We start from the raw sequence: 24,615 nt of genomic DNA, 5'->3' as shown, positions 1-24,615 counted from the left end.
CCATTTTTTTGGTGGTCCACTGATCAGAAACTCAATATATTAAAAGTCTTTCCAGTCTCATTGATATCTTTTTGATTCTCATGGAAAAGAGAATTTGCAGGAATCCTTGAGTACAAACCTTTTTTTTCTGCTGTTGAATAGAAACTGAAGTACTGTGTTTAAAGAAATTATCACAGTGAGACTGCACTTCCTGTGTGGTTTAACACTCTTGTGAAATTGAGGTAGAATGGGAGTATAATGTAACACTTACCCAAAAATTCATCTTCCTATAGCACATTGGGTTCCAGTGTTCCGGAATGTCATATTGCCATAGAGTGTAGCTCTAGTAATGTCTTTGTAGCTCTAATAACAACATCTTTGTACGTGATACTGATTTCACATTGATGCATATTCCTTCTTTCTTTGAAAGTGTCTGATATAGTCTGTTGCACTTCTGAATTATGTAGTTAAGTGTGATGAAGAGTCAAGTCAGGCTTATGAAAAGCTCTGGTTGCCTGGGAATAGGGCAGTAGAACTGTCATTTGTTCAAGTAAACCTTTGAATCCCTGCTGTGGGCAAGGTGGAGAACAGGCAGTGTTTGTGTACTGGTAAATCGTTGAAGTCTCCTTAAAACAATGCTATTTTGTTACTTGGGGGGGGGGGAGGAAATTAGGAGAATGGAGGACAGAACTGCCACAGGCTCTTCATTCTACCCATCAGTTCGACTCTCCTCACTTACGTTTTCTTCGTACCACCAGGTCCTCATCGCTGCCATCCCATTACAGGCCACTGCTCTTTATGCTTCCCTTAGCAAAATTTCTCTTCTGCTTACTTCCCAGCCCGTTCCCAATGCTCGGTTGTCTTCTGTCGTCATCGTCGTCCCCCCGCCCCCCCTTCACCGAGGAGAGAAAGTCTCCCGTTTTGTAAAGTTCCCTGTCTTTCTTAAGAAATCATTTCTGTCATACACCTGGATAACAGCAGCACCACAGCATCCTCTAGTGGCTCTCTTAGTTTGCTGAACTTCTGGCAAATCATAAGTAAGGCTCTTGAGGTACACTTTTAAGGGAAAAGCTTTGCTGCTAGCTGACAGCAAACCACTTGAAGATCAGCCTGCGAATACCAGCTCTGCAGAAAATGTCGCTAGGAACTTTTCAGTCTCTGTAACACCGCATGCCAAATTATGGTTAAGTACAAGTGTTGACTTTCCTGCTGTTCTTTCTAAATGGAAACAGCCTGTGTGTCCTGTGTTCGTTATTTTTTCCAGAGATACCAAAGGATTCCTGCATCAAGTGTTTTGTATCCAAAAATTAATAGTATTTTTAAAAATACCTTCTGCTGTGAGCTTTCTCACAGGATAGTGATTACTTTATAAACTCGTATGTTCTATAACTTTCACTTAAGACCTTTATGTTCTGATCTTTAAAAAAATAATAATTCAAGAGCTCAAGGTGTTTCTTCCTAATGCCTTTTTTTTTTGATTAAAATAGCTTAATGTGCTCTCTACCACCTCTACTGTTGTTGCTATAATGTTTACTTCTGTGATAGGTAAATAGTGTCTACGTAGAGAAAGGTGTAGTTGTAGCGAGCAGTTCCAATTAGAAGGGTATTCAGCTCTCTGTTAAAACAGTGCATGTACATTATAAGACCGTAGGACACAAAATAGCAAAGTCGGTGTAAACTGATTTTCTGCTTGCTTTTAAAGAATATAGTATTTATAAAACCAATATTTTAAAATTTGGCAAATACTATGCCACAAACAGTGCCATTACATCATGGCAGGTTTGTGACAAAATATGAGTAATAGCAGCAAAGACTTCTGGTATGATATCTTCCATCTTTAACAATAAAAAACTGTGTTTGTAAATTTAATAAAAGTTACTTTCTTTAACAGGCTGGACTAATTGAAGCCAATGGAGAGCTTAAGGTGTTTATAGACCAAAACCTAAGTCCTGGAAAAGGTAAGAACACAATTTTTAGTAAGACTCTCCATTTTTTGATTTTTAGTTGTTATGCTGGCTTTAAATTGATTTTTTAGCATAGTTTTTGTAAAGCTTTTCTTAAGTTATATAATCAGCAAGCAAACTGTAGATTTTCTGTGCTTTATAATTGTCTTTAAACTGCATGTGAAGTTCAGTGGTGGTTTGTCATCCCATATGTGATCTTCTTGTTAGTGCAGATTGTGTTTAAGTATAAAGGCCAAGATGGTCTAAAACATCTTTTGGGGCACTATAGTTTAGCAAATGGGAAAAATGCAGGAGTGTAGAAGTTTAAAATGGGTTATGACAGTTTTTATGATTGTGCATCCACACTAGTGCAAGCCTATCTGAAAAAATACTTTGAACAGAACTGTTTTGGACTTGCAGATAATGGCTGTGCATGTATGATAATGTAATGTAATCAAGCAATTTAATAAAACACAGGCTATAAACTTGAATTTGATATGTAAGGTCAAAAACTAAGAGTATTAAAACATTTTGGCAGCTACAAGCTGCACTTTACAATTAGCATAGTTGGGGGAAAAAACAGAAGCACCACTGAGTTCCAGCTGCCTGCAGTTCTGGGCAGCTATGTCATAACCTGTACTGTAACCTGATAATGCTATATGTGAAGATTAGATTTTTGTCCCCTGTATTCTTACGGGAAGGCTGTTTCCATAGTGAGACTAGAACTCTGATTTCCAGTTAAGGATATTCTTGCCAGTTTATGCATTTTGCTGGTGACAGTGTTATTTTTCAGCTTAATAGTTTTCTCCAGTATGTTTACCTACTCGATAAATAACAATCTTAACAGTCTCTAGTTTGACTGGCCAGCTAGCCACTGTTTCCTAGATTCCTCATCAGATGAGCTCTTTGTCCTCTGTATTTTCCTTATTGCCTTTCTTTGAGCCTGTTCAATTGCTTTCATGAACTTTCTTGAATGCAAGTGACCAAAATAGTATATATGATTCCAAGTGAAGCATCAGTCATATTTGTACAGAGGTATCAATAATTTTTCTATGTTTGGTTCACAGGCATCTCACAATAGATTTTGGTGAAATGGCCATTTTCCTTTTGTTGTTGCTTCCAAATTATGATAGTCTGGTTTATTCTTGTGTGTGACAGATGGTGTGCTTTGATAGGCTGTACTAAGTAGGGTGAAATTTATTAGGACAGAGTCACCTACTACTTGTCTGATGCTCTCATAAACCTCACTGTTGACAAATCTATTGACTTCATGCTGGATTATGCTGGTACTCTCAGATTAACCTGTAGTCCAGTCCAAGTGAACTGTATTACTGCTCTAGCCTTTTATATATACGATTTCAGGAAACCTGTTAAAGCATTTGTTTTCACAACCTGCAGAACTTCTAATTTCTGTCACCACCAACTAACAGTTTTTCTAGGTACATTAAGTATCTTATTGGAATCTCACTAGGCTCTCTATTTGACATTCTCTTGTCTAAAATATACATTGCTTTACAAAAGGGGGCTGTCCAACTAATTTGTCATGATCCACTTTTGATGGAGAAGGCACTAAGGGTTGAATAATTGATAATTATTAACTGTTCCATGTGTATATTTGTAAACAAAGTCACACGACCCTGAACAAAAAAAGTTTGCAGGTAGATACCTGTTTCTTAACAGCTGTATCATTTTTCCCTACATTACTGATTCCCTCATACTCCCCTGTGGGCAGTAAAACTGATATTTTTGTCAGGACTGATATTTACAGGGAGATTTTACACCCATCTAGGCCTCTAGACCCTGTAACACTCAGTGGAGACCTAATCAAAACAGACAGGGTAGCCTAGACAGCAAGAATTGGAAATGTGAATCTTCCATTATTACGTAGCTGTTAAAGTAGAACTGGGCAAAATAGATGTAATTTCATTGCTTGTAGAATTTCTGAAATAAATTCAAGTGATCAAATAGTTTATTAGTTTATTATAGGCTTGCAGCTCCTCCAGATTGAGAGTCAAGCTCTATTCTCAGTGTATACCACCATGAATAATACAAGCAAACTAAGCTATCCTCAGTTAATTTCTGCACCTCATTGCTTTTAGGGAAGCTTTGTAAATTTAACACACAGCAACTGATTCTTAATATTGAGAAGACACAACTGTTTCTCTTGGCTTGATTATGTTTCTTGCCTCTAACTTGTCTGTGTTTTGTATGCAGGCTCTGTTGATCAGCGCTTAAAATAGCAAATATTTTGTCACTAAAGTATGCAGATGTGTATCAGAATTTATTCACTAAAGTAGTACTCATTTTCCGTTGTCACTTTTTTATCATTTTAGGGATTTTTATGTAGTCTTTAAATGTTAGAATTTTAAATGTAACTACACAAAAGTACTATGTGCTTTCTAAAAGTAGCTGTCTATATTACATGCCATTATATCAAAAAGTCCAGTCCTCTGCTGTCTTGCTAAGTTTGTGCAAAATTTCACAATAAAAACAGAGTAAGCTTTCCACAGGGTAGCAGAAGTGTACCTGGTGTTGTTCTTAGGATGAATTGAAGGAGGTCAGGAAAGAATCTTTCTATTCTTCTCTGATGGTCATCATTAAAAGTGGGGTTTTTTCCTTTCCTTTTTTTTTTTTTTTTTTTTTTTTTTTTGATTTGTATTTTTCAAGAGGAAGGAGTCTTTTCTGGAAATTGCAAGTCAATCACAAGGAGAGTTTGAGAATACATTGCATTATTGATACAGGATCAAATCTCCTTACTGTGTCAGATGAGTGGCTTGCGTAGCCTAATCTGTTGCCCTCAACAGCAGTAAATGGGCAGGCTCTTGAGGGAGAATGCAGGAGCCTGGCTACTTTTTGAAGTTCATTTTCCTTATGCTCTCACAGCACTCAAGGTCATTGGATTAATAATATCAGAGGGTGCATTCCAGCATCTTTTCAGGAAAGTCCAACTTTGAGAGACTTCGCAAATTAAGAATGCTTCAGTTTCCACAGATGTGAAAGGGAGAGGAGCTCAGCTCTCAGAGGAATAATAGTTTTTAGGGGGGTGGTAGAGGACAAAAAATGACTTGTCTGCCAGGTTATAAGGACATGCTTGCAAAAACATGGTTTGGGAGAAAGAGAGCAGAGTGTTTTTCTTAAAATGGTTCTGTAACACTTCATCAGAGTTCTGTAAGGTGAATACAAGACTAAGTGGTAGATATATGAATCAACTATGAAAGATAAGCAAAGGTTGACTTTTCTGGCCAAAACAGGTGGTTATGCCACAATTCTTAGAGCGTGAACAGCTTTGCTGCAATGCTTTCAGAATAGCCTGTGCATGAACTTCTGTAAATTTTTAATCTGCACTGGCAGAAATCTGGGAACTGCGAACGGGTTATTTTTAGACTGAGTTTTGTTAGGTAGGTAGCTGTTATTTCTTTGAATGATGAAAAGGGGACATCACTCATCTTGCTCAGCAGTTATGCTGAACAGTTGTGCTGAGCAAACTCTTGCTCAAAAAGTTCTGAAGCTGTAGAATCTGGGAGAAAGAGATTATGTTAGGGAATTATCTCTGTATGCTGTCAGAAACAGGTTACCAACCTAGACAGCCTTTTTACTTAAGCTAGTGGGGATATGCTTCAGTCTAATTTTGGAGAGACTGGTCTCAATCATGAACTCTAGATGAGGATTTTTGTTTTAAAGCAGAGGCTGACTTTTTAAGAGGAGAAAATAGTAAAAAAAAAAAAAAAATTGCTTAGTGTATAATGCGTATAATTTTGAGTAAATTGGTGATAGGCATAAAATACCATTTCAGAAAATGCTCTAAAAATGTCTTTCTTCAAAAACATCTTTAGTGTGGAGTAAGAGTTATCAATCAGTATGTGGTAGAAATGACCTGGAAGCTTGTGCTTCCTTCAGTCCTTGTGCAACCTCCAGAAGAGGTTGCGTGTAAACTCACCTGTCTTCTGATATCCCTCTGTATTTCCATTACTGGAGTGTAACACCCCATTTAGCCCTGAAAAAAACAGCGTTCAATGGAGCTGCTCAAGCAAGGTGCTAGTTTTCCCTTGTATTAAGATGACACCATTAGCTCTGCTCACTGGAGAAAGATTTTTCTCTCAGCCTACTTCTGTTCCTTCATCACTGAGAATTTAGTCTAGAAGGCTAACTCTTGACTCTTAACTTGACTCTTTAACTCTTAAATCTTGGGAAAGTATAGGTGGAGCAATACACCAGCTATATCAACCCCTGTTTGATCTAAGGCTGTGTTGATTCCCAGATCTCACAAAGGCTTCAGAAAATGTACCGTCTAATCATTTTTTCTTCATGATGTAAATGCATATATTTGGGATAAATTTGTTTACTATTTTGAGTATTTGCCAGTCCTTGGATGAGGAAACTTAGGTAATGAGGGTTTTCAGTATGTTTGGCTTCAGGGTGGTGCTGTCGAAAGGCTCTAACTTCTGGAATGACATGAGGTATGACATTTGTATCTTCGTTCAGCTTTCCTGTTAAGTGCAAGGGCTGTGGAGTTTGTAGTCTGGTAGGGTTTAAGTGGCACAAATCTCCAGATTTGGTCTAGAGTGGTGCGGTTTGGTACGACTAAAAAGGTTTGGTGTACTTGGCAGCCAGGAAGATGGTTTTTTGCAATAACCCTGTTCAGGAGAGAAGCAGCAATGTAACATGCAGAGAGTGTCTGAGAAGGGAGGTTTTTGTTTCAGGAAATCCTGAGCAATGCCAGGTGCTTTTAAAATGTAGCTGTGCTAGTGACCACTAGTGAGTTAACATATGCAGCAAAAGATAGCTGTATACCCAGAGGTCTTCTCACTGATGAACTCTAATAAAGCCACTTGGTTTTATATCTGCTGCTTGTCCTGTGCTGTTTTATTTACCGTCAGCTTCAATTGTGACATTGAGGAGGAATGCTAAATCCCATTGGAAGCAGTTGCAAGTTTCCTTGGCTCATTCCAAAATAGCCAGTTGCAATTTTTTTTCCCTAAAGCCTCAATTTCTGAGAACATCATTACAGAGGGCTCTTTCCTTTGCTTGTTACCCTATATTCAGGATTGGGTTTTGTAGAAGTTGCGCATAGATTAATTCCAGTAAAGTGTCAAATTGTAATCAGAAGCAATGTTTGTAAAATTTTCCAAGGTCAAGTGGAGAAAACTGTAAGGGCACCCAAATTGTGGTTTATAGCTCTAGCCCTTTTCTGGCAATAATAAAAAGCAATCTGGGGGTGCTGGTCAGCAGCAGGCTCAATGTGAGTCAGCAGTGTGCCCTGGCAGCCAAGAGGGCAAACCACATCCTGGGATGCATCAAACACAGCATAACCAGCCAGTCAAAAGAGGTGATTGTCCTGCTGTATTCAGTGCTGGTGCAGCCTCACCTGGAATACTGTGTGTAGTTCTGGGCCCACAATTTAAGAAGGATGTGAAGGTCCTGGAATGTGTCCAGAGGAGGGCAACAAAGCTGGTGAAGGGGCTGGAGGACAAGGGGCTGGAAGAACGACTGAGGACTCTGGGTTTGTCTAGTTTGGAGAGAGAAGGCTGAGGGGCGACCTCATTGTGCTCTGCAGCTCCCTGAGGAGGGGAAGTGGAGAGGGAGGTGCTGAGCTCTTCTCCCTGGGATCCAGGGTCTGGACACATGGGAATGGTTCAAAGCTCCAGGGGAGGCTCAGACTGGGCATGAGGAAACATTTCTTTACGGAGGGGGTGGTCAAACGCTGGAACAGGCTTCCTAGAGAGGTGATTGATGCCCCAAGCCTGTCAGTGTTTAAGATGCATCTGGACAATGCCCTTAACAACATGCTTTCACTGGGTCAGCCCTGAATTGGTCAGGCAGTTGGACTAGATGATTGTTGTAGGTCCCCTCCAACTGAAATAGTTCTATTCTAAATTGCTTTGTCTAAGAGAGAATAAGAGAGTGGTTTAATTGTGGAGTAAAATTCCAAAGTGACTTGATTGTAATTGTTTGCTTCTTGACTACGTTAGTTAGAAGGCAAGAACAATCTCATTTAGATCTTTTAATTGTTATTTTCGTTCATTTCTATTCTGGGATTTAAAAAAAAAAAGCCAAAAAAACCCCAACCTAAAAAACCCAACTAATTGTTATTGATTCCTGGCTTTGTTTTGGATATCCACCTGGCTAATTGCTTAAACCTGAAATTGCAAAGTACATGGACTTTGAGTGATAATTATAATCAGAAGTCATTTTGAGGGTTAGAAAATACATATGGGTTGGAAGGATGGACAGAATTGTTAATAGGTGCTGAACCAGTAAAACTTCCTTATGAGTTTGTGTCTTCTAAAAGTTATTTGGCAATGAATTTTAGAGACTTAGAAATTTTGTTGTTCTGGAAGGTTGCATTTTGAAGAAAACTGCTACATTCTGGTCCTTGCTATATTCAGATTAGTGCTGATATTTAAGTATTAAATAGAACACTTCTAATTCCGCCTGTTGCTTGTGAAGAAATTCAGGTGAAAGAAATTATCTGCTTCAGATGAGTGCAAGGGAAAAGATAACCAATGGTATTTAATGTTGTATTGAAATTAAAGGTCTTAATTTAAAAAATACTCAGAAAGAAAATTTGGATGTTCTGTTATGCCAGTAGGTGGCATTAGAGGTATGTAGCCAGAAAATACTTGTGAAAGATGCCTTTAGCTCCTTTGACCTCTTACCCTTTAAAATTTTATGGGCATAAAGAACTTTAGTTTTATTTTCATTTCAGATTTGATAATTGGAAAAAATTGAAGGCAAATTTTTAGGGTGTATTTTGACTCTTGCATTTCAACACTGCCTAACTGTAAGATTGTCTTTTTCATTTTATTAATATAACAAGAAACTTTTGCAGTGTAACGTTACTGTTAATTTTATTCCGAAGATCAAACTCTCTCTGATTTTTGGCAGTGACTGGAATTGTTCCCCTGAAACAGAAGTAGAGATCTATTTCAGAGCCTGTGATTCATGCTTTAGCAAACAGATACATACCTGAACATTGGTTATAAAATGCCTGTGTGTTATTGCAGCTGAGGTAAATCCAAACAATTATTATTATCTAAAGTCAAGGTTAGGAAATAAAACTGTTGCTGCAAATAGGAATGATATTTTCATTGAAAAGTCTGAAAATACTTTTTAAAAAGTCTAAAGGTAGACCACACAGCTTATTTCAACACAGACTTGGAAAGACTGGTTTGTAATAGCCAAAGTATTACTGTTCATATCTAAGGATGATGAGAATCACCTAAAAGTGTGAGTTGATGTAAGAAATTGCTTAAGAACTTAGTAATACTACACATGGGGGAAGATTGTCTTTGACAAAGTGCTCAGAATTGCTGTGTAAGCATGTTTGTTGTCCTAACAGGATGGTGTGATTTGTTCAATAAGCAGTTATTTTCAGTTGTCTTGGCACACAACTGGAGACAATCATCTGTGTGTTGTCAAGGCTTATGGTAGGTTGATGCCCTCAAGAAGAGTTGAGTGTTATCTGAAAACTGGCGTATAACTAACTAATCCTAAAATACCTATGGTGTCTGCAAGAGATGTTAAAAACTGAAACTTCACAGGAGTGACATTTGAGGAATCAGCTCCTCGGATAGAATTATCACCTTTGTCTTCTTTCCCAGATCTTCTAAATACACCCGTTATACATACTCTGTATGTATATGTAGTCTAATAATCTAAAACTAGTCAAGTTGATGCTTTTGTGTAAGGAATTATTTTCTTTGAAGGTGATGTGGACTGGATAAAAGGCACTTTAAATAATACCTCTAAACTAATGTTTTTATCCTAGCTGTGTCTTCAAGACTTCTCCTGCACTTGGAGGACAGTAGCGGTTCAGGCTGTGATTTAGGGTAGATTATGTAAAGCAAAATGCATGGAGTAAACTAAACAGTCCTTGAGGGAACTGCTTGACACTTGGTTGCTGTTTCACCTCCATCTAGTGTTGGGGTTGAATGAGGTTGTTGTCAAGCATTGCATTGGTCACTGTATTGAGGCAGGTTGGTGGGTTTGAGACTTTAGTATACTGTTTCCTGCTGTCATGATGCTTTGAGGTAGAGAAAGAAGTGGAAGCCTGCTCCATTAATTCATACAGAAAACTTTTCTTGTTATGATGTTGATATGATGCCTTGTTGTTTAGGATGTTTCTTTCAGACCTTACTTTTGTTACCTCTTGTTCAGTGATAGTGTTACTGTAAAAGCTGGCAGTGGAATTGAACTCTCTTAAGACTTGTGGAGTTTCAGAAAGCAGGCATCCTTTATTGCAGCAGGGGATCATTCCACCTAACATGCATACACTAAAACAAAAGTTCATCCTTTATATACCTTAAAGACATGAATATTCATACATTTTCCAAGAAGTCTCCACCTTTCTGCTTATTTACATAATGCTGGCATTGCAGAACTAAGCTACACATGAGTGGGTGTCTTGGGTGGTCGTGGTGGTCGTTTGGGAAGTTAATCTCCTACTCCTTTTTCCCTTTTATGGTCATGAGTCTTTTGAGGACAATTTCTTCTCCTTGGATGTTTCCCAACTCTGTTGTCTAGCCAGGCTGTTCTTTCTTATACACCTCGTTTGAGCATTTCTGCCAGGATGGCAGAAGGTTAGGATATCTTCTCTGTACATTTTAATCAATCAGGTCTTGTTAAATACAAAGTTAAACATTGTTTGGTAAAAGAATTTCTTAATATGCCCTCTTTGAGACTTTCAGGTATACACAACTGGGTACAACATGACCGCATAAGGTGTAATGAAACGCTTCTCTTAGCATGAATTGTTACAGGCCTCAATTGTTACAGGCACCAACTGCTTGCAGGCATCAGCTGGCAGGCATCAATAGTGGTGTAGAAAAGTTGAGGACTTCCCTCAGCTTATTTGGTTGTGTCCTGACTGCTGTACCAGCTTTCTGTAGCTCTGAAATTCTCACTTTCTGTGCATTTTCCACCTTGACTATAGATAATGTTCTGAGCTCTGCTTCACTGCTGTCCAAAACAGGATTCATCTCTGTCTCAGCTTCAGAGATTGTGCACCTGTGTTTGAACTGTGAAGATTTTGAGCCTTCTAGAGATTCTTCCACACTCTAGTGAGCATTTTGGATTTCATTATTTGGAGTCCTCAAAGGCACATCTTTACTAATACTGCTTTGTACTAGACTGTCATGCTGAGGAATGAACTTAAGTTTTTCCTAGGATCTGCCTTCCTTATCTTTCAGTCTCCATGATGAGCTTTCATGAGGTCTCCCATACCTTTAAAAAAAAAAAAAAAAACCACAAAACAAACATGGAGTGTTTGTTAGATTTCTATTGCTTGGTAATGCCTCAAGGAAGAGAACCTGTAGCCTGGTCGCTGGGCAATTTTTGCTGAAGCCCTGGAATCGAAATTAGCTGTGCAAGTTTCTGTGGTAGCAGAGAAGCCAAGTAGAATTAGGCAACTGAAACCTTCAGGTGCCTGGGATAAATTGCTCTAAGGCATTCTGCTGTCAGTTTTATTGACAGCAGCCCAAACAACTGGATAGAACAGTACTTCTGATTAATGAAAGATGTTTCAGAAGAAGCTCATATTTTTGTAATTCTTGCATCTTACTTTTCCCCCCCCCATATTGGAAATAAACGCATTGCATTGTACAGACTCCAAAGAAAGAGTTAGAAGGCTTCTGTAAATCCGCAGTTCTGAATGATTTCAAACTGTGGTTTTCCTTACTGTTTGTAGAAGATGCAGATGCTTTGCTCTTACTTTACTGGGGAGGAGTGTACTAGTAAAAGCATATTGAGCTATCAACTAGATAGCTGAACTAGACAAATGAAGCTTTCTTGAGTAGAATAGTGGCAAATTAAAATAGCTGAAGGTGGTACAAGGACAGATAGAGTCCATGATTAAAGATCAGCAAGTCTAACTTAAGGTCTTTGAGAATACTATTGCAGTGTCTGTAATAAGGCCTGTGGCTTGCAGAGACCCTGAGAGAAATCTGTAGTCTGATAACCCAGAGCTTTTCAACTGAAAAAAGAACCTTTGCAAAAAATTAGGTGGACTTAAGCTACTTTACATTCTCGTGAGAGACCCTGCTCACTTTTTGATTCCAAACTTGATAATTTTTCAAACAATTTTCTGTAGACACCAACTTGGGGTTGGGGGGTGATGTACTGGAAAGAGAGGGGCAGACTGGGCACTGGGCAGACTGGGCACTGAAAACTAGTTTGCTTTTTGTTATTTAGGGTTTTGTTTATTCTAAGCAGTTGGTTTGATGGACAGGTTTGGAGCTGGAATTGCTTTGTCTGTATTTGCTTTACAAAATGGTTATAATACGGAATTTTGTTAGTGATGCTGATGTCAAATTCCCTCTCCTCTTCCTCCTATATCTTTTCTTACCAAAGAAAAGAAAAAATCCACATATGGAAGACTGCCAAAACTGAATCTGTAACATTTTCCAAATAATTCTCTTAGTTTTCATATAATCTTATATAAATCATTTGCACCTTTAGCAGTAAGGTACTCTGGCTTTATAAAAATTCTGTTCCAATTAACTTTTCAGAAAATTCCCAGAGTAAGGAATGTAATGTTCCAGATGACACTTGGCCTTCTCAGAAGTGACAATCGCAATAGAATCCTGGTGTCTGTGTCAGCTTCTTAAATCTTTTTGTTCATGGAATGTCTCACTGGTCTCTTTTGGTCTCTCAGAACAGACCCGTTGCCGCTCCTCAGCTGATATTCTCTTAGGAGCTTTATCAGGTTATTGATAGTAATGTTGTCTTGATTTAAGAGTGTAAGTTATACTTTACGTGTATTGAGACTGGCTTAGTAACGCTGCCTTTGAGCTGTGTAGCTGTCGTTAAGCTAGATTCCAGCTGCTCTGTTAAAACCATCAATTTCAAAGCTCATTATGTAATTAAGATAAAAGTTTGTAGAGTTCATAAGAGTGGCTACAAGCATTTGTAGTGCAAAATGTCATCTGCAAGGTTAAATTTTTTTAGACTTTTCTTAAAATAATCCTTTGCTTAATTCCTAACCTTTGATCGTGTAGAGTATTTACTTACAAATTGGTCTGCTGGACAGTTTGGTTGAAACGGTTGCAGGAGATGGTAGGAATTACTTTGTGTTCTGACAAACCACTCTCTTATTCTGTACGTTATTTTTTGGAGTTGTAACAATGCAGAAAATGCTCGCAAAGTTACCTTTTTACCAAATTCGGTTGTGCCTTATACAATATTGCTTCTATGCTAGAAGACAGACTGACAAGACTTAGTTTGTGAGAGACTGCATTATCAGGAAACTGACTTGTTTTTCTGTTGATTTCTGTTGTTGCATCACTCCTGTTGCTCTCTCTTTCACAAGTAAAGAAAACATAAAGGCAGATTACATCAGACAGTGGGACAGCACCTACAATGAGGGGGATTTCTGCTCCTGAGGGAAGGAGTACCTCAACCCATCCTCCTTGATCTGAAACACCAAGTTCAAAGTCACTACTGTTTCATGAACTGGAGTGGTCAGCTTGTAGAGATCTATTGCTTTGTCTGCAGAGGGCACTCCTTTCTCTGATTTTAGATGTACTCTGTCTTTTTCTGTGGCATCTCAAGTTATTTAAAATGTTCATAATCAGCTGTATCACCAGTCCTTTTTACTGGTAAAATTCTTCAAGGGACTCTCTTTTTGGTAAAATTCTTGAATTTGTTTTTATATGCACGCCAAGGTCCAGTTCAAAAGTTCTTCCCTAAATGCACCCAGTAACCAAAGAAGGCTATTTACCACATACTCTGTATGGAGAAAGCATCTACCTGGAACAGTTTATAGACAGATAAATAACAAGTTTTGTTAAAGGGTGCTGCTGCTTTTGCTCTGCAAGTTTTATATGGCATTACTCCTTGATCCCATCTGTATCATCATGTTCTGTTTAGGAGGCATTCTGGGACTTCATATTGATGAAGTTCTACTTCTCTTTAGGTTTAATGATTCCTTGTAAGTTCCTGAGAGTAGTCTTCCAAACTGGTGATGTTTGGGAGACTAAGAATCTACGTAGTAATTATATTCTTCTGTATAAATTTATTTTCTGCTTTTCATGGCCTTTTCCCATGGTTTTTGAAGTCTTCAGAAGAAAGAAAAAAAAAAAAAAAGATGTGTCAGACTAGCAGTATTAACAATATGTTTGTTTTGAAAAGGAAGAGGAGTCAGTGCCAGCAAAACTGTTTGCAAACTCGTGGTTTTAATTTTTACATGCTGTTATGCACACTGTATATTGGCCAAAGTACAGGCTTATTTGGATTGCAGTGATTGCTCTAAGAGTAATAGTAATTAACAAATTATTAGTAAACTTCCTTTGAGAAACTGAGCTGTCAGTCACTTGCAAAGCTAAGTTAATGAAATTATTTCTGCTTGTATACCTGACAAAGAAACAAACAAACCACACACACACAACATCACAATGAAACCAGAGCATTGTGAGCCTTTGATGAAAATGCAGGTGGATATGAGAAAAATGTTTCCACATCAGGTAAATGAGAGAATAGTAGGATGCGCTTGGGCAGAGGCAAATTGAAAATACCCTTTTAAAAAAAAAAACAAGCCACAAACAAAAAACCCAAAACACCAACCAGAACTCTCTTTTTTTTTCGTGCTGTTGAGTAGTTATGCTCTTTCCTATTTAGTATGATACCTTTTATAGGTTGACTTTGACTTTGCTTGGAACTGTGAAGTGTGTGTTACTGTTCTTCCAGTTAGATTGACGTTTCCTTGCCACTCAGTTTGTGCCATAGAGACAAATGTAGCTTGCAGTTTCTGTATAAAGCCAGGTTGTTCAGTTGCATGAATTAACTGGCGAAGCACCACAGGAAATGTTAATGTAATTAAAGACTTTAAAGAAGCATAGTGTGTACTCTTCCCTTCATGTGGATGTTTTAGTTTAAATAGCTATTTGTAGTCATAAATGAATAATATAAGGAAGCTGGAGACCATCTTGTCTAACCTTACAATTAAACCAGGGCCAGCTTTGAAGCACAGAGCCTTCAGTAGCTGAATTTTTATGTATCTCTCCAGGGAACCTCCTAGGCAACCCATTGCTACGTTGTTTACCTTTCTCATTGTGCATTTTTTACCTCATGTCTGGTTGGAATTTGCTTTGCATCAAACTTGTGACTGTTCCCTCTTTTCCTTTTGTTGTGTCCTCTGTCAATAACTCTCTATAACTCTCCATTTAATAGTTGAAGGCAGTGGTTAGCTTCCTACAAACAACACCTCTCGCTCCACCTTAATCTTCTCTTCCATGAGCTGCACACACCAAGCTCACTCAGCTTCTCCTTGCACATCATATGTTCCAGTACCCTAGGCATGTTCGTGTCTTTCTGATGGACTCTCACCTCTTTGTTAATGCCTCTCTTGCACTGTGGGCTCCAAAACTGAACAGTGATCCAGATACAGTGTAAAGAGCCCTGGGCTAAGAGTGAATAATCACTTACTGCTGTACGTACTCTTCCAAATGCCGCCCAGGATGTGGTTAAGTCTTCGTTAGCTTAGGGGTGTACTTCTGGGCCACATTCAGCCTGTTGCCCACCCAGACCCCAGGTCCTTTGCAGGTCTGCTTCCTAACCACTTGACCCTTGACCTCTGCTGTTGTGTGGAGTTACACTGTCTCAAGTGCAAGATTTTTGCTTTTGTCTTTTGACTGCATACAAGTTTTTAAGAAACAGCACAATAGCATAAATAATTATTTTTAAACATACCAGAAGAACAAAGTCTCTGAGTGCATCTGAAGAGTCGATAAGTGATCAAGATGATTAGGAAGAGTCTCACTGCAGTACTGTTCTTTATGAGGTTGTCCTACTGAAGTATTGCTAGAAGTTGTTGTCTTAGGAAAAAATTGATAACATAAATGGTTAGAAATCATCAGAGCCAGAGGATTATCTACTTGTGAATTCTTAGGACCTAGCAGTGGTACTTCTGTTCTGCTAAATCAGTACATGTACAATTCATATAGTATCAGAAGGAAGCCACATATCTTGCAGCGATTTCTGAAGGGCTCAGATAACTGCAGATGAGTAAGTGAGACTTCTATTAGGTAGATAGGTTGAGTGCGTAACAGAGAAGTAGTAGACATATGGACAAATGTGATAATGGGCAGGAGTTAACAGGGCTTTTCTAGAGGGAGGGGGAAGGGAAGTTATGAAGTTACGTCTTTTCAAAGTCATGCTTTGAAAGCGTCAACAAGCATGTGGATAAGGGTTATCTAATCAGTGCAACGTCCTTGGATTTCTTAAAAGTAACAACAAAACCTTGATTATCAAGGTCCTTAATCAGCCTGTTAAACCAAGGTGTCATAGAATGAGAGAGTCCTCCCACAGGTTAATAATTGGTGAAAACTAAACTAGATACAATGAATACCCCAAGTGAGCTATTAGCACTCAAGAAAGGTCTTGAAGTAGGTTATATTACAAAAATGTCGTATCGGTGTTTGGTTGGGAACAAGCACATAGAATTTTGAGAATTATTTGGAAAGGAACAGGGATTAAAATAGAAAATTTGCTATGGAGTTATACAATAACATATGACATTCCTTTGTCATGAATGTGTCCATCCCTGTCCTCTGCAAAAATAAATCTCAAAGGGTAGGGGAACTAGAAAGTGTATGGGCAACAAGAACCATCAAAGGTAAGGGAGGGTGATCAAATAGATGAAGCATCTTAACTTTGGAAAGCAGTTGTAACTCTTATACTGGAAACACTTCAGATTGCTTTGTTGTTTGTTAAGCAATGAGGAGGAGATTAATAAAAGACATGTTGACCTCCAGGAAGCTGAGAAGAAGATACACAAGCACTAATAGCCAGGGTAGTTTATATTGCTTTACTGCATTCTGCAGAGAGGAAAAACACACAGAAAACAGACTGTGATAGTGGTGAGTATGGTTGAAAGGACAGGACAGCATAACAGACTTACATTACAAACTAGATTGCTGCTGACTTTCTGAAAGAGCACTGGAAAGTTGGTTAATGGTGGAAGAATGACAGGCTGCTGCATTCTATTCAGATTTGGGGGATTGAGAATTAGGTTCTTGCATGAAGGTATCGGTTTGACATGGTGTAGTAATAGCAGCTAGAAAATACAAGCCTTTTGGAAAGCAAGGACTTAAGATTTGAGTTGTCTTCAACTTTCTGTAAACTACCTGAATTCGTAAGAGGTGGTAGGCATCAGTGACTCATTAGGGCCCTTCCTGATACAACTGTTGTAAAAATGCTTACTTCATTGCTTTTATATTGGATAATGGGAAAAAGGAAGAGGAATGGGAGTTGTGCCAAGTCCTTCTGGCCCCATTGGCCCCTTTAAAAGTGATCTGAGGGAAAGAGCTGTTAAACTTCTCACCTGACAACCAAATGACAGATGTTTCAGGAAAATAAATGTCTCTGGTATTTTAAGACTTGTTTGTCCCATTATTCTTTTTCTGTAGTCAGTCTTTGTTGCTGCTTTTTTGCTTTTTTTGTTGTTGGTTTTTTTTTTTTGAAACTATGGCATGGCACATCAAATTGGTAGAGGATACCTGGCTTGGTATTTTTATAGTTGAATTTTTGTTTTACATGGCTTAAAACTTGCTTAGCTATCAATGCTGATTATGGATGGCTTATGAACAGAAAAAGAGCAGCTTTCTCTGCAGGGTTGGTCTACTGTGTTGCATGTATTTTGCTCATACTGGATTCTTGAAGACTTTTTTTCTTTAATTCCCTGCCTTCAGCTGGGAGGGGACACTTAGAGAAAAGTTGGGAATATTCTCTTGGAAAGGCCCCTGCTAGCCAAATTTTATCTCCTGTAGACCACCAGCATGCCTCAGAAGGGTATATCATAAGCTGGGGCGTCAGGCATGTTTTTCAGGTGGTGAGGGAAAAAATTTCAATAGCCACAAAGGGTAGGGGTGAAAGAGGAAGGGATTATGCCTTCTGTCAGGTGTCCATTGCCTATATTACTCTGCTTTGAGAGAAAAATTGGAATACAAGGAGTAAAACCATGTTCATACTAGGTCACTGACCTGTAAGGTTACATAGGAGAAAGTTTGAGACAAAGTATCATGAATCTTAATTTCTTTTTTTGCTTCAAATGTGTAAATGCTATGTTGACTCTCTGTGCAGTTCAGAGCTAGTTTCTATTAATATGCATTGGTAGTATAGGTGAAACTGCAATTGCTAAAATAATACAATGTGGCTGACCTGAAGCTATCTACTTCTATTTGGTTTAGGGGTTGTTTCTCTACTGGCTGTTCATCCTTCTACAGTAAATACGCTCGGAAAACAGCTCCTGCCAAAAACATTCGGACAGTCTAATGTCAACATTGCACAACAAGTGGTAAGGAGACTCTGTGTTTTGTTTTGTTTTTTTTTTTATTGTATGTACTATTGCTTATACATACTGTAAATCTGATTTGTAGCTTGATAGTCGGTATCACTTGTTATGGGCAGATAGTCCAAGCTTGTTTCTAATTTTCATAGAAATTATGTTAAAACAAATGTTCTTTTGCACAAAGAAATGAAAGATGACTCTCAAATCAGCATGCAGATACCTGAATATTCAGGGAGCTTCATCTTTTGCTAGAGTTGCCACTTAAAATCAGTGGCTCTTTCAGATTCTGCTTTGAAATTTGGCATAGGGAAATGTAAATGAAGTCCATCAGCACAGTTTTATTGAGATTGAAGTTAGGTGGAACAAAATTGAAAACAGAGCTACCTTTCTTAGTGCTTAATTTAGATATACTTTTGCTTTCACGTATTGTGAAATTAGAGATTTCAAAGAATCTAATAATGCAACAGATAATACATAGGTTATGAGAAGTCACTTTTATAGTGATCAAAATTAAAATCTGGTGATCTGAAAAGAGTTGGTCTCAGTTAATCTTCTGGAAAGCAACTGTAACATGTAACCATCTGAAATGGAATGTCTTATATTTGGGTTTCTTCTTGATAAGAAAGCAGTTTCCCATCTGCCTTTCCCTACTGTAAGCTCTAAGTGGTGTTTTATAATTGAGGCTGCTTGCATCTATAAACTGTATTGCTTCAACTGTACAGATGTAGTAGAGATCGTTCACCATGCTCCATTTCCAGCAGCAGTGTTGAACTAACTACTTGCAGCAGCCACTTGAAAGTTGAGTGTAGCGAAATAAATTTAACTGAATGAAACTGCTCTTTCAGTAGGAGGTGTTCTATCAATAAATGTTCAAAGAGGAAATTCAAAGTAGTTAGGCATTCTTTTAATTTAAAATCAGTAACCAGCAGTAGGAGGAGAACGTTTTAACTATAGATCATAGGCCATAGTGGCACAGAGGGAGTCCCTTCAGGGCATTATTGTGAGACTGTGTACGTAGTTGAGTTTAATGTTGAAAATGAAATGTTCTTTCAGGTAACTTACAAAATTTTCTTAAAGCACCAAACCCAGCAGAAAATAATGAAATTAAAAATCATCTGATGCTTTTTTAAACTTTCAACAATGAATAAATTAATGTTGACTACTATGTTTATATACATATAGAATAAATTCTGTGTTTTACATCACAATTTTAAATTGACAGATTCTCATCTATATTATCTATGATTAATTTTACATGGTAACATCATTAAAAATGTATGATTCTGAAATAATAAGTACTCTTAATGGTGGTTTTCTTAGTATGATTACTGTGAGAAATTTACATTTGCAATAATAATTTTTTTTCAGCACTTTAAGTCTTACTCTGAACATACTAGCATTAAATTTTTTGTGAAAAAGGAGGCCCATATCACCATATTTGTATTGACTGTTACCAGTACAAAATTAGATGCTTAGTTGTATGTCATTAAAGAAGAGATGGGAGTTTTGTGTATATATAGAGAGAAATTTTGGATAAATTTCTGTTGACTTTACAATTCTGAAGGGGATAGCAAGAACTATAAATAAAAGTCGCCCCTAGAACATTGAAAATTAAGAGAAGATAAATTTTCTGTCAATCTGCAAAATGGTTTTGGGAAGCAGATTTGAGGAGTTGGCTTGTGACACTGCTCAACTTTCTAACCTTTGAGTGGTAAAAACAGTCTTTTAATACTTACATACTTTGTTTTTTGAGCTTGTGTTCTTTGTTCAGGTAGTCTGATTTCTTTTTCTTAATACTGTCCCCATACAAGTTTTTCTGTTGATTACTGTGGAGCGCGGAGTGTGTGGGCTGTCTTGCTGCTTTCTCTGTTGTCCTGATCTTCTTATCAAGGAGCTAAACTGTAATCTTGTTCTCTTCTGAAGTCAGGAAACTTAAGAGAAACAGCAGGCACTTCTACTTTTGCTTCCACCCCAATCCCTCTGTTTTCTCTTAAAACCATCTTTCCTAATTCTATCTATAAGCTTTCATTTTAGGATGTTCCCAGTGACTCGATACTGCTTAACTCTTTTCATTCAGTCATGGTTGTTTATGAACTTGTGAATAAAAGTTAAGAGCATTAACATTTCTATTAAGGAGCCAATAATACTAAGTAATCCTTAGAAGATTCTGAAACTCTAGACTTATAGTCTTCCTTAATAGTGATACATTAAAGCGTGTAATTCTAGCTAGTTTGCAGACTTTTGAGAGTTAGAATGAAAATGCAGAACAGGTTTTGAATGTATTAAACAGACTTTACTTTTCCACTCTAGAAATGAGCCTGTGAATTTGTACATGCTTCCCCTTTATTCCTTTGTACTGTTGAGTATTTCAGGACACTGCTGAGCACACTAGATGTCCAGGGTTTGCTGCTGCCAAGTGGTTTGTTTTTCTCCCAGCTGTAATTCCACCACCTCCCCTGTCCTGGCTTGGCTCTCATCTTACTGTGTAGTCATACAAATTCTAGATGTGGCACCACAGTGATGGTGGGGCTGTTTGTGGAATTAGGAAGCTAGGGAATAGAGTGGGACTCTCTAATTTTAGGCTCTGAGCAGGATATTGAATCATCTCTTCCAGTCCTCTGTAACTGCATCCTAGGGAATAAAAACCGGCTAACTGCTTTCCTCTGTTTTCTCTATTGTCTATGTTACTTGAATAGCACACAGGTGGTTTTCAGTCTTTTGAGACATTTGGTGAACCAGACCGGTCAGTAGCAGAACTGATAGTACTTTTTTCATGGTTCACATGTGTCCTGTGCCTGTTTGGCATCCCTCACCCTCGCTCTGTTTCCCACAATCAGAAGTTTTGGTTATGAAAAGTAGGAGAGGAGATCAGTTGACTTTCCATAAGAATTAAAAACATTTTAAGTACGGAACAAAGCTACTGGAAAGGGGAGGAGGATCTAAGATTTTCCAGCTGTCAGAATTGGATGTAACAAACTTGTATATTAATTACTCAGAGAGGTGGCATAATATAAAGAGACAGTTTTTGAGAAAAAGCGCAGGGGTTTTCCTTCCAGGCAGTTGAAATCACAAACATCTAATAGTCACTAGACTACCTTTTGCATTCTGCATTTAAAGGTTGTTCAAATTTTGGTTCATTGTAACTTTCATGCATAAAACATTTGATTCTGGGTTTCAGTTTCTCTGTTTTTACTGTTGTTGAGGCTGAATTATTGAAGCTAGCCTGAGGAAGAAATTTAAAATTTTGTTGGTGAGGCAGAATGTGGCTGCAGGAGAATAGAGCAAGTTTGTGGGTGGTTATGAGTTTAGGTTCATTTGATACTTGTTTCACTTGATGCCAGGGATGCAACCTACTGTTTTCACTGGGAGGTAAATGTACCCCCCAAAAGTAGGCATATCTTTCTACAGAGTAGAAATCTGTACAGTATCATTTTATTTTCCTAAATACATATTCCCTAGAAAGTTACATTTATAACATTTCAGAGATAAAAAACATCATTGCCAAAGGGGGAGTTCTGCTTCAGCTAGTTTCACAGATAAGGAGAGCATGGCTCTAAGTGCAAATGTATATATTACTCATGATCAAATTAGCACATCTTCAGGACTGCTTACAGGTAAGCTGGAAGACTGTGATCAGCTGAGCATATGCTTGTAATATGTTCAGGATGGGATGGTTTTGCCTAAGTTGGTCTCACTCACTGCAGTGATAAAGTTGACCTTTACTCTTTCTCATCTCTAACATTGTATTTTGGTTTTGATTCTGTAGTGATAGAGACTGACTGCAGGAGAAAATTTGGCCTTTCTTGCAACAGCTCTGCATTTTCTCTCTGCTTTTACTAATTTTCAGATCATCTTGCTTCATATGTTTATATTTTAACTGTAATTTACTGCAACTTTATACATGGTCTGGTAGGGTTTCGGGTTTTTTTCCCTTTTTCTTTGGGGGAAGAGGGCATGTGTGTTTTGATCTTATCTAAGTGTTGAACAGTGTTAAGTAATCCTGCAAGCATGAAAAGCTTGTTTAAGAAGAATAAAACATAAATGCTTGTTGTTTAGGGAGTGCTCTAACTATATAATCTGTAATCTGAAGGTTTTTGTGTTAGTGTGTATAAATTCAGTTCTGTAATAGAAGCAGGTAGGAAAAAAGTATTAGTGCTGTTTGTATAATGTATCATTTGAATCATGCAGCATATGAATATCTTGGAATACTTATGATCACTTTCCAAATTATTTTATCTTTACTGTAGGTTATTGGTACACCTCAGAGACCTTCAGCGCCAAATACTATCCTGGTAGGAAGTCCACATACACCTAACACACATTTTGTATCACAGAATCAGACTGCAGATTCTTCGCCGTGGTCTGCTGGGTGAGCAAAATTGAAGTTACAAAGGATTAATAAATTGTTTGGAACTTTTGTTCTAAATGTTCACTGTGATAGTGTATGTACTCTTCAGGCTAGCAGTGTGAGAGAGACAGTCTGTTCACTTTTCCATCAAGTGCACTTCAACATTCAAGTATATTGTATTAAAATCAGGAATAGTCACACAAGAATAAATACCCCCTCATTTGTCGTAAAAGGAACTAGAATATTTTCTGTAAACTCTGATAGATATTCTCACATTACTTACGTTTAGAGAATTTAGCTCCTAGAAGGACACAGGAATTCATTGGACTTGATTCAGTTTTTAATTTGGCATTTCTGTTTTGCTGGTGTTTTTCAAAAAAAATATACAGTACTTTCAGATTGAATAAGTGTATCCTGAAGTATCACTTGAATAAGAATGTAGTCCTTATTGGGAAAAAGTATTGGATACAATGAATGCATTCTTTTGGTGTCTTTTCTCATGCAAGCTTGTTTTTAAGGGTCTCTTGTTAATGTAGTTGCTTTAAGACTAAATTGTATCATCAGTGTCTTGTTGCACATAAATAGGTTTCTACTTTGGAATGACACAGTAAAATGAGATGTAGAGAATTGAGAGGTTCCATTGCTGCTACTAATTTTGTTAATACTTATATTTTTCCTCAAGTTACAAGGAACTTTTAAATAAAAAGATGTGGAGAAAACTTTGTTATACTACTTGTAACTTTGTAGTTTTCATAGCAACTTCATATACTGCATAACTTCAAATCTGTGTTTTAGTAATAGTGTAATGTTTAGTGAGTTCAACCAGCATCAGACTTTGTCTGTTCAGTCAGTATTGCACTTACATGGAAAATGCTCAATCAATCTAATGTAATTTTTGTGGTCAAACTAGATGGGCTATTTAAATTTATAAAACCCCCAAACAACCAAAAACCAAACCAAAGAAAAAAAAAGAAAACCAAAAAAAGTTACTTCCTGTAATTCACTTTTCATACTTTAGCATTTATCCCCCTATCCCCTCTTGTCTTGAAGACTGGAAGATTTTCTTTATTGACTCCTTCAAGGAATATCCCTATTGTTAACTTATTATCTGCTACTGGAGCTAGCAGAGTTGCCAAAAGAATGAATTTGTACTGTGTTTCAGCATCAAGATACTAGAATTGTTAATTATTGTAAATTGCAGGGGAAAAAAATTCTAGGAAAAAGTGTTGGGAAGGGGTGAGAAGCAGAACAGAAGGGAAGGCTTGGTTTTTTTACAGCAGTGTACCTGTATTTGAAAAAGAGACATTAAATATTCCAAAGTTCAAATCTTCTTAAAATATATATTATACGTATATTTAGGAAGCGGAACAAAAAAGGAGAGAAGAATGGCAAGGGTTTACGTCATTTCTCTATGAAGGTTTGTGAGAAGGTACAAAGAAAAGGAACCACCTCATACAATGAGGTGGCAGACGAGTTGGTTGCAGAATTCAGTACCACTGATAATCACATTTCACCAAATGAATCAGTAAGTATATGGGAGGTCAATTACATGTGAACTGAATGGGGGAAGAGAAATTTCTTTTGAGATTTTTGTATTTCTTTTCCTGCTGCTAAATGAAACAGTTCAGACATTACCTGAGTTTGCCCATTTACTGTAATATATTTTCAAATATTTTTGTCACAGGTATGTTTTTGATTAATGCACTATGTCTACAGCAGGCTTATGACCAGAAGAATATTAGACGACGTGTCTATGATGCCTTAAATGTCCTTATGGCCATGAACATTATCTCTAAAGAGAAGAAGGAAATCAGATGGATTGGTCTACCTGCTAACTCGGCTCAGGAATGTCAGAATTTAGAGGTACATGTATTAGGAAGTTCACAGTGGCTTTGTGCTTGAGTAAATGTTTATAGCTTTAATATGTTCTGATACAACATGTGCATTTTATCTTCTGAGATAGCAAGGTAGAATAGTATGGTTCCTTTGATTCTTTTATTTGTATTTGCATAACACACATTTAAGCTTCCAGATTGCTTAAATATATTCTTTTTAATTCTTCT

The 24,615-nt window shown here is 37.6% G+C and overlaps 1 protein-coding gene across 4 annotated transcripts in view; it reads left to right on the top strand.

The window, feature by feature from the left end:
• TFDP1 (transcription factor Dp-1) overlaps positions 1-24,615 on the top strand; it is a 48,918-nt gene that overhangs the window by 12,465 nt on the left and 11,838 nt on the right. For 3 of the 4 annotated variants that reach the window (XM_074815216.1, XM_074815215.1, XM_074815218.1), the window contains exons 3-7: positions 1,871-1,937; positions 18,104-18,210; positions 22,452-22,573; positions 23,912-24,077; positions 24,269-24,415. In XM_074815216.1, coding sequence (XP_074671317.1) covers positions 1,871-1,937; positions 18,104-18,210; positions 22,452-22,573; positions 23,912-24,077; positions 24,269-24,415 — 609 coding nt within the window. The remainder of the gene's footprint in view (positions 1-1,870; positions 1,938-18,103; positions 18,211-22,451; positions 22,574-23,911; positions 24,078-24,268; positions 24,416-24,615) is intronic. The other variant, XM_074815219.1, reaches the window with a different exon arrangement.

The sequence above is a fragment of the Strix aluco genome, chromosome 2 (assembly GCF_031877795.1).
Source record: "Strix aluco isolate bStrAlu1 chromosome 2, bStrAlu1.hap1, whole genome shotgun sequence".
NCBI classification, from domain to species: domain Eukaryota; kingdom Metazoa; phylum Chordata; class Aves; order Strigiformes; family Strigidae; genus Strix; species Strix aluco.
This window is presented reverse-complemented; position numbering and strand designations above follow the sequence as displayed.